Here is a 16,909-nt window from a genome sequence, read left to right as displayed (position 1 = left end):
GAGAATTATGACAAAATCATCAGTCCGTCTACAGATAGCCTACACTCTGGGAGGCAGTATGACTTAGCAACAGCCAGAGGCAACAACGGAATGAAATCAGTGAAGACAACAGTAATGAGTCATTTGTTCCAAAGGATTAGTTTCTAGATTATTAAGGGTCAGGTGTCTGTTGAAAATTAGTAGCAGCTGTGCAGAAATTGTGCTCTACCTGCGAGGGGGAGAAAGGTAGGCTTTTGACAAGGGAACGCTTGGGAGTTGAACTGCTGACGTCAGCAAATATCAAGGAACTAGAGTGTCCAGTGGCTATGGGGCTGGCTTGGCCCCGCTTTTTTCGAAGGATGACCCGTGGAATTGTGCTGGGCCTCGCAGGAGGGAAGGGCTTGGGCAAGTCAAGTGAACCCTCACTCAACTTGCGTTTGTTCGCCCTCTTGCTAGGCTCTCCTGCAGGCCTATTCACATTGCCCTCTCTTTGCTGAAGCTGGAGGGCTTTGCCTGCGTGGTGTTGGCTAGGTGAAAAAGCTGCTTCTTCAAAGAATTCAAAACTGCTGAGATCACCCCGCGATGAAGGATCCTGAAACAATGTGGGAGGCGCAGAACTTTGAGACAGTGTGTGCGTGATGTGTGCCATCACCTGAAACACAGCACTGAGAAAGAGATGCTGAATGCAAAGAAAACACCTGGCCCACTTGCTTGACCTCCTGAGAAACAGCTTCGGGATGAACAGTTGTTCTGGTACACTGCATGGTGCGTCTCCCATGCTGCCTCAAGGCTGGCCCTACCCTGGTGCTGCAGGGACCTCCTGGCACTCTATCATTTGCATGCAGTTCAAAGCAAAAAGAAGACTTTTTGATAGCACATTTTGGCAATGTTCATCCTCTGTCTGATGGGGGATGCAGTAAATGCTTTTTAACCAACTGGGAAACAAAGGAAATGAATTGAGTGTCTGCTTTTGTGATACTGAATTCAAGTTTGTTTCACCAGAGATGGTTTGTCTCAGTGAATCCGTTGGGACTGGTAATCAATGTTTTGTGGAGAAAGCCATGCGCCAACAAATGAACGTATTACCACTTCAAATATATCGAAAGATGGCTTTAAGCTCCGAGTGAACATAATTCTTAATGTGCTATCCAAAAGCAAAGCACAATTTTAGGGAAACACAAAGGAGTAAACAAAGTACAAAAAAACAAGTTTAAAACAATCCAAATATCATTCCTATTACCCAAGCTCTACTTATAGGTCATTAACTTTACTATTTTTAAAAATATGCATTTTGAAGGAAATATGTGAAAAGCTACCTTTTTATCTGGGTAGCCTAAGAAATCAGATATTGAAAAAATATATACACAGAAACTAAAGTCATACGTTTACGTTAACATATGCTAGTAACATGATATTCGCCATAGAAAATGGCAACAATTTGAGGAGTTTCCTAATCCCCCTTCCAAAAACATTAACTTGCCTTAAAAATTCTACTTACAGAATCTATAAATTGAAGTGTTTCTGCAAATTCTAAGAGGTTCTTAACATTGTCCAGAATGGTGCCTTGGTGGACGATCATGCACCTGGCTGGAGAGGCGCTTTCTTCAGGTAGGGAACCAGGATCCACTGGCAGAGATGGAGTGGAGTGGTGGTCTTCCAAACAGGAAACAGGTGCACTGTCTCCATGAGGTCTGGTGTGGTCGGCAATGGTGGTGCTGTGCCACCCAGGGTAGCTGCATGTGTGGTTCTGTGTCTAAGGAGGGGGTGGGGGAATAAAGAAAAAGCGGGGAGGAAAAAGGGAGAAGGAACTTAGCAATGAAGTTGCACAAGGTATCAGATGCTGTTAGAGGAAAGATAAAAGTCGTTGCATCATCCAGAACTTGCGCCTATGAGACAGTTGTCAAGATGTTTCCTTCTATCAATGCAAGACCCTGCTTTTTAATAGTGGTATAGCCTGTCATCTATAGGATTACCTTCACTGTCATCATTTTGTTAAAACTGCAAATAGAGGGATTATGTTACCAAGTACAACTCTCACATGGAATGTCTTAAAAATCTACTTTAACATAATTTCCAATAGGATCATAAATGTTTGCTGCAAATTAAGAAGTGAACTATTCTCATTCTAACCTACAAAAAAGGCTGGAGGATTCAAGAGTTAGAGTTGCTTTTATTTGCATATATTCTTGTGGCTTCTACTCCTTTTTTAATGCTACAGATTGCACTGATGCAGTGAAGGGCTGCCAAATCAACGTGGTTAGGAAAGCAGAAGAGCAAATTAACAGAAGTCTCCTTTCAGCATGACCACGCAACAGGAGAAATTGCAAAACATTAACTAAAGTTAAAAAGTGGTCGAAATATCATATGCACATAATCATTTTATTATTTAACCAAAAAGAAATCTACTCCTCAGAATACCTACTGGGTATCCCATCTTTTATTCTCTTTGTTGGTTAATTACATACTTTACAAAGTGCAAGCTGCTTTCCCAGTTTGCTGCCCAATCACTAGAAAAGATGTCAAAATTCAGTAATGGTCCACACAGCTTTTGTGTGTGCAAACAAAAGAGAGACATTTATGTTGCTTATGGAGAGATTTAATATATATCTTTTTTTACTTGTATATACTGGACATACATCAAATCATATTTGAAATTATAAAGTATGAAAATCTAGCTTAAAAGAATAATAGAAAAAGAAAATATCGAATGAATAGGCACCCAACAGATACACAGATTTGTAAAAAAAAAAAAATTGCAAATTTTCATTTTTTCTCTGCTAGTCTTTGAATTGATTACAGTCCTTCTGAAGAAAAGAAAAATCAAGAATGAGAATCACAAATGGATATTGAGTTTCTATGGCAACACAAAAGGACTACTTCCAACTTAGTCAACACACATCATGATAGCAACTGCATTTTATTACAAGCAACCTCTAGTGTTTAAACATTGTTAGTGGATATACAGAGTCTTGATTAGTGTGATATTTAGAAGATAAGGGAAAAGATACTGAAGAGCACTGGGGTCAAGCGTTATCCCCCGCCCAGATCAAGTAGGCTGTGACATCTTACTGGAAGTGCCTGCTGTCCTTTGAGTTCATTCTCAGTCGACATTAGAAGCAACTCTAGCTCCTTTATTCGCTTTTCTTTCTCAGGGTCTTCATCGTTATAGTGTCTCTGAAATTAAAAGTTAAGGGAGAAAAAAAGACAAAGATCTTGTGGGAAAGTGTAAATACAATGATCGTGGCCCGAGGTTCACGAGGGACCACACAGAACCCAAAGAGCCCTGGCGTGGAACAAACGCCAACGGAATCTGGCCACTGTAGAAATCTCTGAATGTTATCCCAGACATAAGGGAGGGATGTGAAACCTGAGGCTAGAGGAGATGCTGACGGAGGGATTGTTTCAACTTCTAACATCAGAGAACCTGAGAATTCTGGCAGTAATTCACTCCGGAAGTGTAGCTTGCTGGCCAGAGCTCTGCCCACCTCCCCACAGCCCCCTTTTCTTTTAACTTCAGTGGATCAGGTGCAAATAATCGTTGGGATGAAAGAAACAGAACTGTGCCTTGAGTAGCTAATGAGTTTCTTCATGAAATGATCTTAAAATGGGCTTACCTGAATGGCTGCAGCAGCTGGCTGAGGGACATTGACTATATTTACATGTAACGCTACAGGATATGGGACGTGACTGGAGACCTACATCAAAAAGGCAAAACATATATACACTAATATGTATAAAATAGATAACTAATAAGAGCCTGCTGTATAAAAAAATAAATAAAATTAAATTTAAAAAAAAGGCAAAACAAACAAAGGCTGAGACATTCATGGTTACACGTGCTTCAGGGGACTTGTTGGCTTCCTGAAGTTTTGCTCTAGGACTAAGGAAAACAAACAAACAAACGCTTTTCTGATAAAATTCACAAAGCAAAATAAATAAATAAAACCCAACTCCATTTGGAAAGTTTAGCCAAGCCTTTAATAATTGTTAAAGAGCTAAAGCAACAGAGCGAAAGAAATTTAAGGTGCTCATCAATCCTGATAGGAAGTATTCCTTAGAGTAAAACAGAAAGAAAAATATAATCTAAAATACATTCACGAGTGTATGAAAGTTTTGATGGTAAAAACGGATGGCACTAGCTGTTTATAAATAAAAATATTTTTCTGTGAATTATTATGAGCTTTAGGAAAGAGTATAGCACCTCTTAAGATAGTTCATTCACCTGAGACCAGTCAGGAAGGTCTGTAGTCAAATATATGGAACAGACAGAGAAGAGTAAAAACTACTAATATGTTTTGCATAGAATTTGCTTATGAGCTCTGAATTCTTGGATAAGTTTCACCATTTATTATTGTTGATTTTAAGATTCAAGTTTCTTGATTTTTTTCTCTTTATTCTTCTTTTCCCACCCATTTTGAAGATTTTTGTCCATAAATATAAATATCAAGAAATGAAGAAAGAATCACACCGATTCAAAGGAAGACAAAAGATGTCAGATGTCAGTCACAAAACTGCTCCTGATTCACAGTAAGAAGGTAAACACTTACTGAATGAATAAATTAAGATACTTCAGCTAGATCACTACCAGAATTGAACTTACAATCATCTGTTAAATTTCAGGGTCAAACTATTTCCTCTTTAAATGTAATATTACATTCACTTTTCATTTGAGCAGAGAAAAGTATTAGATACAACTGCACCTCCATACCCCCATTCTTCTTCAGCAGTACCTTGATAAGTAAATTTACATCCAAAAGCTAACTTCCCAAATTAGATTCGAAGCAGCAAGTTAGAATCAAACAACTTGGGTTTTAGTCTGTACTATCTCTATGAGCTGTGTAACCCTGGACAAATCACTTAACATCCTCATTTCCGGATCCATCAGGGATAACAACACCTACCCCTCTCGATTGATCGTGATCATGATCATGTTCATGAAAGCTGAGAAGTATGCACCTGAAAGGTATCATTATTACCTGGAGCTAAAATAACATCTCTCTCATTAAACTAAATTCTGAGGAATGGCTTACGTTTTGTGCTTCAGAAACGTGGTAATAGGAATAGTCATTGTTAACTGAGGGCTGGCCAGTTGGAGGGAGTTGAGCTGAAGGTAGAGCATGGGCAAAACCCATCAAATGGCTGTTCTTCTGAAAACTTGTGGCCACTGGTGGCTGGCTGGCTTTAGAAGACTCCTGCAGATAACCTTCCTGCTCGACCTTGCGACGCATGGTAGAATTCCAGTGGTTCTTGATAGCATTATCAGTTCTGCACAGAAATATATCACATACACATTTTACAAACAAAAATTTCAATTCATATTACAGTTAATTGACAGAAAACTGTTTCTAACAGAGACCCTTTCTTTTGGTCCACTACGAGTGTTTTTTTCCTTTTAATTGTTTCTGTCTTCTCTGCCTCCTAAAAATCATGCTTCCACTATCACCTAATTAAAAATTTATAGGTTTCTCTAAATTACATAATATGGAACTTATATAGTTTTCTATAAATGCTGAAGTCTTTTAGCCATTTTGTTTCCTTGTTAAGAATATTTCCAATAAAACACCCTTCATGTTTATTCTGATTGTGATACAAGACTCTAATACAACTTAAAGTTCTGGCTCTTCTAGAAAATTACTCCTTTGAGTGTGGCTTAGCAGGGCCTACACATCACAACAGGCACTCAGTAAAGTTTGGTGAGCAATAATGACGTTGCTGCCATCTCAGCGTCTACTCTTTATCTAGAATAGCACTAGCCAGAGATTTTGAGTAAAAAAAATTCCCACCTTTTGAAAACTACCTCAAATGGTTCCATAACCAGGCAAATGGAACCATAACCAGAGGCGAAAATGCAAAATGGGATCCCGAAGGGAAAGAGGCTAACTCCCCAATATATTTTCAAACTGCAAAGCATTTTTACCAAGGTTTTTCAATTCTCAGGAAAACAGTTTCTCAATTCAAAAAAACCGTTTTAAGCCTCCCTTTTACTATTTCGGTGGGGGTGGGGGAATGTACGCTAAAGAAAGAGGAAGTTCAATTGCCCCTTAAATTTTTGGAAGAATCAACAGCATATCCTTTCAGACCATATGGGAGAAAAGGCCTCCTTTTATCAACCTCTTGAATTCTCTAAGCTTATACTGAACCAGGAGGGAGGAAATGTTTCAGAACATCACAAGAGAGCACTGCATAGGCCATGAGAGCCATAGCCTTCTTTGAAATGACCCTTTCTCCACTTTGGGGTTATGAAGCTCAAGAATAAAAATATTTAAAATATTTCCTATCCTACAATATTTTAATGTAAGATTTATAATTAGTATCTTCCAAACTAAATGACATCCGTTATAAACTGTTTAAATGGGGAAAGTGGGACAAAAATGAGCTTCCATAGATATCCCTCATAATGAGGTCATTTTCGTGCTTTGTTCATTAAAAAGAAAGCTTAACAATGACATTATTTAAAAACCTGGAAGCAGTATGATAATTCTAGAAATACAATCTTTCTTTATTCCAAAGAAAAAATTAAGCCAAGTGGTATAATGAAATGAACATGGTATCAGGAAAATGGTAGCCAAATTCCTTCTGGTCACTTAACCAGCTGTGTGAACTCAGACCAAAGACAAACTGTCTACCCTTGGTTTGCTTCTATGTGTTTAGAGTTTCGTAGTTTACAAAGTGCTCTGACATTTGTTTTACTCGATACTAGCATTGGCCCTACAAAGTAGGTTATACCCTGTTTTGCAAATGGGGCAACTGAGGCTGAGGAAAGTTGGCCCAAGCTCACTGTTGGGTGGATTCTGGAAGTCCTCAACCAGGTAAACTCTAAGATCTCTTCCAGTTGTAAAAGCTATGGATCTAGTTTATCTTGTGAAACATTTACCATCGATAAAATGTAATTCACTCACCATACATTTCAAAGCAGAATGTTCAATACCCACTCCCTCATTCTTCCCAATCAATATATTTTTTGACATATTATTACCGTCCAGGCAGTAGCTTTGCGATTTCTGCCCATCTGTTCCCCAGTCTCTTGTGTGCCTGGTAAATAATTCTGTCTTCCTCTTCTGTCCAGGAGGTTTTCTTAACTTCTGGATTCAAGTGGTTATGCCACCTCTCCCTACATTGTTTTCCAATTCTCCCCTTTAAGTGCTTGGCAATAACAGACCAACGTTTCGGACCGTATTTCTGTACAAGCTCTATCACCTTCAGATAAACACACAAAAATAACCTATGTTTTAATGTTATGTAATGAGTCAGTGTAATCATTCTTCATGTTACAAGATCTTTAGAAAATTTCTAAAAATCCCCTTTCATTCATGGGAAATATGGGAATGGAGTCCTCTGCTTCCTGTTTGCACACTTTACCTGTTTCTTCAAGTTGGGAAACAGTCAACAATGTTGGGGAATATTCATAATTGTGATTCACACACCAACGGAGAAAGAACTTACTCTCTGATCTTCTTCTTTGGTCCAAGGACCCTTGATAAGCTCAGGGTTTAGTACTTTCTGCCATCGGTGCTGGCACTGCACATCTGTTCGGTTCTAGGCAAATAAGATAAAGTGTGCACTGTCATACAGATACGATGTGATAAGCACATGAAGACTGCTGTAATAAAAATCACACACGGACAATATGCAGTGAAAACATTCAAGAACATAGTTTAGGGCATATCTGGAGAGCCCATTACTTACAGCTAAAGAACATACAAAGAATATATCAAAGTTGCATCTAAAATTAGAAGCTCTGCCTCCTCAGGGAAATAGTCCTGCCATGTGAACTAAAGGTTCATCGTACTGTATACCTGGTTGTCAATTTAACTTAAACTTAACCTCAGTGTATTGCATTTGGAAGTACCCACATGGATTAGGACTTCTTAGAGATTCCATATTGATGTTGGACTTCTATGGAAACCCACTCTAAATGACTCAAGCTTGATTCCCATTCAAACTAAGAGATGTGCTTCAATTTAGGACCACAAGTGTTAATATTGCAGAAAGAACAAAGGTGAATAAAGATAGGCCCTGTTTTATAAGAGTTTATAGTCTTGTAAGAAGCAAAAGACAAATATATAATTAACTAATAGAGGGCAGAATTTGATTCATATGCAAGAAGAGACCAAAGTAAAATGATATTGGGGTGGAAAAAGGAGCATCTTCTGAGGAGGAGAAATTATGTTTCCTTAGAAGGAGTACAGAAAAGCTCTTGGCATGGACTTTGAAGGATGGCTAGAACATTTTAGGAGGTGGCATCACCAGGGACAGAAGCCCTCAGGAGGGAAAGCAGAAATGAATTCAACCAAACCTGCTTACAGAGGGGAAGTAGGAAACAGAACTGGGGCTGTAAGTTGAGGCATATGGGAAGGCCCTCATGTGCCAGGCAGTCTACCTGATGTGTGAGACTTGAAGTTACTGTTGCTAGTTTTGAAAAGTAAAGTACAGCTGCATTTTATGAAGCTCCATCTGTCAGTGGTGTCTGGAATGTATGGGAAAGTGGAAAGCTACAAGTAGGAAAGCCAGTTATGAAGGCAATGCAATTGGCCAGAGAAGAGGGAAAGGGGCCGAACATACGGAACGGTGAGAAGAATAAACAAAGGAATCCCAGATTCCTTAATCCTTGCTTGATTGTAGGGGATGGGGGAGTATGTTAAGTCTAAAAGAACGCCAAAATTTTAAACCAGGGTACCAAAATTATGGCTATTGAAAAAATAGGAAATTTAAAAGAAGCTGACTTGGGGGAAGTGCCATGAGTTTAGTCATCTACCATACAACAAATCATCAAAATGCTAATTTATATTATTCTAAAAAATTAAAAGATAAAATAAGAAGCAAACGTTTAAAATACATTGTAAAAATCCTTTAAAAATATATTTAGAAATTTTAATTATATGCATTACAAAAGAAATATAAGTTACAGATAAGGCATTTCTCCCTTACTTCTTATATACAAGCAAATATGTAATGTCTTAATATCATCTCCTACAATATCTTATTTAAATCTTTGGGAGAAGATTTCCTTTTACAGAAAGAAAAAAATTACTAACTCACCGGGAGATAATTGGCAATAACTTTCCAGTCATCTGTTCCATTCTGTTCCACCAGCTTCTTTAGTTTTTCATCCTAAGACATTTAAAGGTAATCCTAGGATATCAGTCATTTACTGTACAACTCTATTCAAGTTAGAGTTAAAGGGGAACCAACCCCCCACCAAAAAAAATCTCTCAAAAATAACCAAATTCAACAAATATTAAGGTGATATACTGGTTTACAGCATAGATTTATTTAGAGTCAGACAGACCAGAGTTTGAATCTTAACTCAGCTACTGATTAGCTGTATAAACCTGGGTATATCATTTTGCTTTTCTGGACATTAGTATTGTCATCTGTACAATGGAAACGATGATGTCAGCAGGGTTATTTGGGGATTATATGAGTTAATTACGCAAAACTTTAGCATAATGCCTGGCGCATTGAATGTTTAACATATGGTAACTTTTAAAATTTTACTTTGTGGGAAAAAAGTAATGAACTCCAGTGTTTGACTTAAGAGACATTGAACTATGGCAATAGATAGACTCTCAGTAAGAAATAGTTCAAGCTCTAGTCTAACGTTTAGTAAGTTCAACCTCTTTCACATAAAAAAAATGTAAGATCACTTTTCTTAATTACACTCGAAGGCATGTATGATGTAAGAAAATCATTTAGCCTTTGTATCAATGTGTTGACAATTTAAATGACACCAAACTTATTAGAACACAGAAGACGCTAAACGTCAGGGTGAAATCTTTCAGTTCACAAGTGTCTTTCTAAACATGTTCAAGCAAAAGAGAATCCTCATGTTCCTGCAAAGGTAACTTTCACACACAATGTGAGTCCTCGCTATGACACAGTCACAGCAATTAGGAAACCAGTGTTACAAACAGAACTTCTAAATCGCTGAGAATCACCCAAGTGCACAATTTCCATAGGTAAATTATGGATTTCCTATGGACCTCACTGGAAATCCCGTCTGCCTGTCAATGAGAGCTCTGGTTTAAGTGAAGGAGGACAGGATGAAACCGAAGAAGAGTCAATACCATTTATTCTAATGTGAAATCTTCTACAATTCGTAGCAAATTTTTTTAAAGAACTTTGAAGAAAAAGCAACTTTTCTCTTACATTAATAATTTTGCCTCCTAAGCATTTTTCCATTCCCATAGAGATCAAGATTTGATAACCTAGCAGACAAAGAGAGGTGAGAAGGAGACACATCTCCATCCATTTTTGAATGCCTTCAGAACAGACATCCACATATATTTCTCTGTGTAATATTATATACCAAGAATGTTAAATGAACCCATTATAACAAGACAAGTTCTGTGAGTGTTTTGCTTTATTCTTTTGTTTTGTTTTTGGAAATAGCAATTCATTCATTCATTCAGGGAACATCTGTTAATATCCCACTTTGTGGCAATCGATTCTGGGTTCAGGGAACACAAAAATGAATAGACGTTTAGCTCTGCCTTCAGCAGACTTACAGTCTACTGGGCGGGGGGGCATATACGTTACAGCAACAATAAATAAGAACATGTATCCATTGGTTGGAGGACGAATCCAACCTGTCTGGGGAAGCCAAGGATGGCTTCACAGAAGAAGTGATGTCTTCACAAGTGATGAAGAAGTAGTAAGGGGCTTCCCTGGTGGCACAGTGGTTGAGAGTCCGCCTGCCGATGGAGGGGACACAGGTTCGTGCCCCGGTCCGGGAAGATCCCACATGCTGCGGAGCGGCTGGGCCCGTGAGCCATGGCCGCTGAGCCTGTGCGTCCGGAGCCTGTGCTCCTCAAAGGGAGAGGCCACAACAGTGAGAGTCCCGCGAACATCCCCCCCCCAAAAAAAAGAAGTAGTAAGAATTAGTGGGGCAAATGGACAAGAACAGAATAGGCAGAAGGAAACGCAGATAAAACAAAGTGAGGAGGGGACCTTCAAACAACTGCAAAAAGTCTGGAAAAGGACGGTATAGTGTCCATGTGGGGGAGTGGTGAGGCAGGCTAGGATAAGAGTCAGAGAGCCCGCTAAGGAGTTTGAACATCTGTAGTTTAGCTGAAATTTTGTTTTTTATAAATGGATGCACTCTAGGTTTTTCCCCATGTTTTGATTACGTGATTAGTTACCTCTTCCCTGGTCCACCTAGTTTTCCCCAAGTGACGCTTTCCAGACTTGGGAAGCAGCCCATCATAATCATGGTCACACATCTCAATGTCTTCATCATCCTCGTCACTACTGTAGATGCTGCAGAAATAAAAATGGGCAGATGTGGACTGAAACAAGAGGATCCAAACTACTCGATTACAAAACTTACACCAAAACTCCTCAACAATCTTTTCAAAGGTTACGAAGATAAAACTTTGAAAACTTGCATAACGAGACTGTTTTTGGCACTCTGTTGCTCTAGGACTATAAACTGGTTCTGCTGTTATTGGTATCCACAGATACGGCAAAGGACCTGGCACTTTCTATTGCTCTGCATGTTTAAACCTGCTGTTAATGTTAGACCAGTGACAAGTTACACAATTGGCAACCTTCCAACCAATGAAGGTTTAAGTTTAAAACTTAATGTTAAGGACAATAAAAGGAACGAGAGCCCATGTCCTTTACATAAATACACTCGCAAAACCTTTGGTATATGTCCCATCATTTAAGTAATATTTCCCAAATACAATAAAAAAACCCTCAATTATGTTATCCTAATGGGACTGGTGTTTTATTAAGAGAAAAAAATTCAAGAAGTAATGCACCCAACAATATAATTGTAGTCATCCCTTAAAGATTAGGAGATTAAGAGAATCTAAAAGGAACCTGAGAAAGGATAAATGATCAAGTGACCAAACTGCTTTGTAAATAACATTAATACCAAACAGTTCAAAACTCCAGGACAGGTTGATCCAACTTGTGGCCATGTTTACAATCCTCAGTTTCCAGAGTAACCAAGTGAATAATTAGGCCACATGATAGTCAGAATCTTATTCATGTTTTTTCTACCTCTGACTGAATGGTTTTTGAAAGATCTTAAAATGTACCTAATTCAAAACTGAGGGATTCCCCCAGGTGGGTTTAAAAGGAACCCATTACTGTTTTCAAAAGAGGTTTTTCTTTTACCTACTTGACCAAAACTATAAATTTTGATGACTTTTGAAGTAACTCTATACATAATGTTTATTAATCGTATAATGGATAGGTGAGAGTCATTTTACAGCCAGTTTACTTTTAGTTATAATTTTACTTATAAAACTTAAGATATGAGGAAAAATTATACTACCTTTAAAAATTTACTAAAATTTATCATTGTAATATTGAGAATTCCATCAAACTAAGAACAATAAAAATGATATAAAGCAATATCATAATGCAGATCATTATTCTAAAAGGAAAATGTATGTTCATATCAGGTTTTGTCTTCCAAAAGTAACTTACAAGTATATATTACCCATCCCTTACAAGCAAGCAAAAATGCTTACCCAAAATCCTGAATTTGAGGTTCTTATAATTTAAAACTATTATTTTGGGAAACAATCTGAAGGTCCAGGATGCATAGCGACAAGTAGGATGTGATCCAAACTTAAAACGCCACCACAAAAAAGACCACTAAACTGTGTTTATAATCTATAACCATCTTTCATTTAGACCTATCCTTTTAAACAAGAGCCTGATCCTGTTTCACATTGTCAACAAGGGGCTCTAAACCAACTTCTGATTAAAAATTACAGTAGTTTCCCTTTAATAAAAAGCACAAGCATCATAAGGTGAAAAAAAAAAGTTATAATCCTAGAGCTTTTGAAAGGTTCATAGGGAACTCCTTGGAAAGCCCCCCAAATGAGGTGGCACCCTTGTGAAATATCAGGGATACCAAGAAAACCAGAATAATCTGAAAGTGGAGTCATAGATTCAACTGAATTCAACTTTGGGGGTTTGGGTGGATCTGGAGATCACGTTTTCAGAACTGAGGACTATATTTTTTTTTCAGGTTTTTATTATCTATTTTATACATACTAGTGTATATATGTCAGTCTCAATCTCCCAATTCATCCCTCCACCACCTCCCCCTTTCCCTCCCTTGGTGTGAGGACTAGGTTTTCCAAATCAGTAATTGGACACCACTGTCTGGGCAACAGATCAACACTCAGGAATAAGCAACAAATTCAGCCGCCCATAGGGGGCAGCCTACACCAGGTGAGAGAGAATAGACATCAAACAGGACTAGGGTTCTGGAGGCAAAGGTGCTAGTTCTGCCTCCACCTAGCTGCGTGACTTGGACAAATCACTTTCTCTCTCTCACGACCTCAGTTCCTTGCCTATACAGAGGGCTTGGATTTTACGTCTAAGGTATTTTCCAGGGCTAATAAGGGATAATTCCACATCTTCCATGACTTAAAAATTAAGCAGAGATGTGCAAAAGCAAAGTCTTGGGGAAAACTTGGTGTGCAACTTCCGCAGGTCCCGAAGAGGCCATGGGGGGAGCAGGGCGAGCCCAGGGCTGCTCACACTGTCAGCTCCTGGGTCCATCAGCCGGCTAGGCGCGGGTCTCGCCCTTGAGCTTTGCATGAGATTTCCTCGTTCTCAATTGTCCGGGTCGTCTAAGTAGCATGATTAATTTCTACTAAGGAGCTGAAATAACTTTTCCTTTATCTGCTCTGAGAAGATCTCAGACCCAACAGTCAGAAGACTCTCAAAGGCTGATTTCAAGCTTGATGCACCCGACTCCCCACCTGCTAGACCTGGTGTGGTTACAAGAGTACGACTATGAATATTACATTCTGTCAAGGAAACAAACCGTGCAAAGAAACGAAAAAGAAAAGAAGTGTTGGGGGTTGGGAAAAGGGAGGGGAGCGGGAGGAAGTGCCTTGTGGCCGCTACTGTGATTCTAGAAACAGGGTTCAGACTCATTTCGCTGACCTGGTTAATAATCCCTGCCGAGTTGACGTTCGCCTTGCAAGAAACGGCTTCGAGCCCGCAGCCGGGTTTCTCTTCCCCCTGAAGCAGGTTCAAGGCTCCCGCCCCTCCTGGCCGCCTCCCCTCTCTGCTACCTGGGAGCCACAGGGAACCTGCGCGGCCCCGCCCCGCGGGGACAGTCGAGATCTCGGGGCGCGGAGCCTCCCCCGCGCCTCCTCCCAGCACCCCTTCCCAGCTCCCTCCTTCTCCTATTCCTCCTAGTTTCCGCTCTCGAAAAAATAGGTGACCTCCGTTGCTCCACTGTTAAGTCCCAAGGGCGAAGGTGAAACCACTTAAGGGGCAGCACCCCTGCCCCGCGCGGCCGGGCCCTGGACGAAGCTTAGGGAGCCAGCGGCCCCCCAAGTTGCCTCTCTTTTTCTCCGGCACCCGGCCATGCCCTGGTGCCGCTCCCCGCCCGGCCAGGCCCGGCCGAGGGTGCTGCAGCGGGGCCCACACCCACGCTCTTTGCAACTTCCTAGCTCTGCAAGAGGACCCGTGATCGCTGATTCGAAAACAAATAAGTAAAAGAAAATCAAGAAACCCGAGGAAAAGAGGGTGGGTTTACTTTGCCTCCAGGGACTTTTTCCCAAAACCTCCTGGCGAGGGTCCGTCCCGTCTCCCCTCCTCCGACAGGGCGACCTGAGGCTGCAGAGCTGGGCGCGGGGAGGAACGGCGACCTCGGCCGGGTCCACGTGCGCGCGCCGCGCCGGGACCTCTTGCACAGGGGAAGAGCTCCGGGGGATTGCGTCCCGGTTGCGCGGCAGCGGCCTTGGGTGCTGCCCGCCTCAGTCCCTTTCCGTTGAGTGGCAACCGTGACGGCCGCCGAGCGAGCGCCTACACCCGGCCACCCGCAGGGAGCTCCGGCGCGTCCAGTCCGGGAAGTCCAGAGACTGGTGGAAGCGGGAGCTTCAGCAAGTGACAGTTCGGACCAGTCTTTTCCTCCTCCGCTCCCTATTCCCCTCCTTCCGGCCGAAATGTAAGGGCACTTCATTCAAGATACCCGGCGAGCCTCCCCAAGTGCGGTTGACATGTGCGTCGCGGGTGCGTGGGAGCGGGTGTGCAATGTTTGCTTTAGAAGTAAAAGCCTCGCAGAGAATAATGATTAGAACCTTCAAAACCAGGGCTTAAAACAAGTTGCAAATGTAGAGACCCTTTCCTCCCCTACAATCTTCTTTCCAGCCGCCTGTCAGCTGACACTCTTCTTCGCCTCCATAAAGAATGAATGAAATTTACATGAACTACCTGCAGCTACTATACGATCCGGCATTTTCCTTATATCTGCCATATGCTCTGCACTTCCAAGTCCAAACATATCGCAGTGCATCCAGCAATTACGCTGCGACTCCCTCGCCGACACCCGCGGCATCAAGCCAGGGACCTAGTGGGCTCCCCGGGAATGGTGGGCACCGCTCTGCCCCCGGCTGGAACGTGCTTTTTTCCCCCTAGAGAGAACGTACCCCCGTGCAACTTGCAAAATGAGCCGCAGGGCGTGCTTCTCAACGTCCTAATGCATTTCTCGCATAGGCTCTTCCATTCATCAGTCCCTCGAGCGGCTTCTGCTGCCAAGGCAGGGGCTCTAGGTCCTCGCAGGATCTGACAGCCCCGCAGAAGATCCGGGAACCATTTCCCACCTGCTCTCCCGGCGCCTGGCGCCCAGCGCGCCCCCGCCCGCGGCCGCCCGCCCGGGATCTCCGTTACCTGTGCCGGGGTCTCCGGGCCATGGCGCGGCGGGCGCGGGGCTCCGCTGGGAGCCGCGGGAACCGCACTGGGCTGCCGCCTCCCGCTGCCCGCCGCCTGCCTGCGTCCCTCCCCGGCTGCGCAGTGGCGCTCCGCACCGCCGGGGCGAAGTTTCTCAGGAGAAAGAGGAGGAGGAGGAGGAGGAGGTCGCGGAGGAGGAGAAGGAGGAGGAGGAAACAGGTTGATATTAAAGTGTAAACTCTGTAAACAGAGATGCCATCAAACAAAGAGCTTTGGACACTCCCCCTCCCGCCAAATCTGGCGCCCCTGCAGTGCGCACGCGCCCTGTCCACCGCCTCCGCGGTAGCCTTGTCTGCCGCCCGCCGGGCTGCGCGGCCGGCGGGGCCGCCGCTCCCCTTCGGCTCTCGCGCCGCCGAGCTGCTCCTGGCGCGCTGCGAGGCCCAGGCGGCGCGCGGGCGGATAGCCCGGGGCCAGGGAGGAGCGGCCGGGGGCCGCGGCGGCGCCCTTTCCTGAGCAAAACCCGCTCCGCGGCATGGGCCGCGCGGGGCCGCGCCACGTCCCACTGATGCTTCCTCCCCTCCTTTTCGGTGGCCGCACCGCCGTCGCCCCACTCGGCTTGCTCCTGGGCACCCGAACCGAGCTCGCCGGGCTCTGCCTCACTGTCGCAGGGGCGGCAAGGGGGGTGGGGGGGTGGGGGGGACTCCGGCATTTGAGATTGGATTTTATGCAGGGTTTAAAACTCAGCTCCCTGGCGATGGGGCAATGTTGGATTGGGGGGTAGGTAGTAGGGGATGGGAGCATACGTTTGCATAGGATGTTTGGCTATGTTTTTGTTTTTTTAAATAAAGATCATGTCTAATTTAACTTGATGACCAAAGACACTTAAGTTCGAGTGGGCTGGAGCTATCACCGCTCACACATGGCGCACCCCGGCGGAGCTTTCACTCTCCACCCAGATCCTGGAGCCAACACGCCACCTTCGCATTGTCACATGCCTTCATTCTCACCGGGGCACACGCCCGGCCCCACCCACCCTGCCCGGCCCAGGCGGCGCCCACCACACGCCTCTGCCCATGCAGAATGCAGCGCGCGCCCTGGATTACACACCTGCAAAATCCACAGGGTTCCAAACAGCCCGCCCCCAGCAGAACTCAGGAAACCCCACGTGTGCTTGCATGGCTTTAAAAGTTCAACAGTTTGTGATACGGAGGTCGGTATCCACGTTGAGCATAGTTTAGGACTCTTTGTTTTACGAGATAAAAATCACGAAAAACCT

General features: G+C 43.0%; 1 protein-coding gene across 3 annotated transcripts in view; it reads right to left on the bottom strand.

The window, feature by feature from the left end:
* Positions 1 to 15,862, bottom strand: part of MYB (MYB proto-oncogene, transcription factor) — a 35,059-nt gene extending 19,197 nt beyond the window's left edge. The window contains exons 1-10 of one of the 3 annotated variants that reach the window (XM_029224218.1): positions 15,634 to 15,862; positions 11,121 to 11,238; positions 9,019 to 9,090; positions 7,423 to 7,515; positions 6,956 to 7,176; positions 5,010 to 5,244; positions 3,594 to 3,674; positions 3,049 to 3,153; positions 1,478 to 1,732; positions 209 to 571 (exon numbers count right to left, since the gene is read on the bottom strand). In XM_029224218.1, the coding sequence (XP_029080051.1) occupies positions 209 to 571; positions 1,478 to 1,732; positions 3,049 to 3,153; positions 3,594 to 3,674; positions 5,010 to 5,244; positions 6,956 to 7,176; positions 7,423 to 7,515; positions 9,019 to 9,090; positions 11,121 to 11,238; positions 15,634 to 15,656 (1,566 nt within the window). In that variant the 5' untranslated portion in view covers positions 15,657 to 15,862. The remainder of the gene's footprint in view (positions 1 to 208; positions 572 to 1,477; positions 1,733 to 3,048; positions 3,154 to 3,593; positions 3,675 to 5,009; positions 5,245 to 6,955; positions 7,177 to 7,422; positions 7,516 to 9,018; positions 9,091 to 11,120; positions 11,239 to 15,633) is intronic. The other 2 variants (XM_029224220.1, XM_029224219.1) reach the window with 2 other exon arrangements.
* Positions 15,863 to 16,909: the final 1,047 nt, after the last annotated feature.

This window comes from Monodon monoceros, unplaced genomic scaffold (genome assembly GCF_005190385.1).
Source record: "Monodon monoceros isolate NGI ecotype Baffin Bay Population unplaced genomic scaffold, NGI_Narwhal_1 Super_Scaffold_15, whole genome shotgun sequence".
NCBI lineage: Eukaryota > Metazoa > Chordata > Mammalia > Artiodactyla > Monodontidae > Monodon > Monodon monoceros.
Note: the sequence above shows the minus strand (reverse complement) of the source record. Positions and strands in the feature narration are given on the sequence as shown.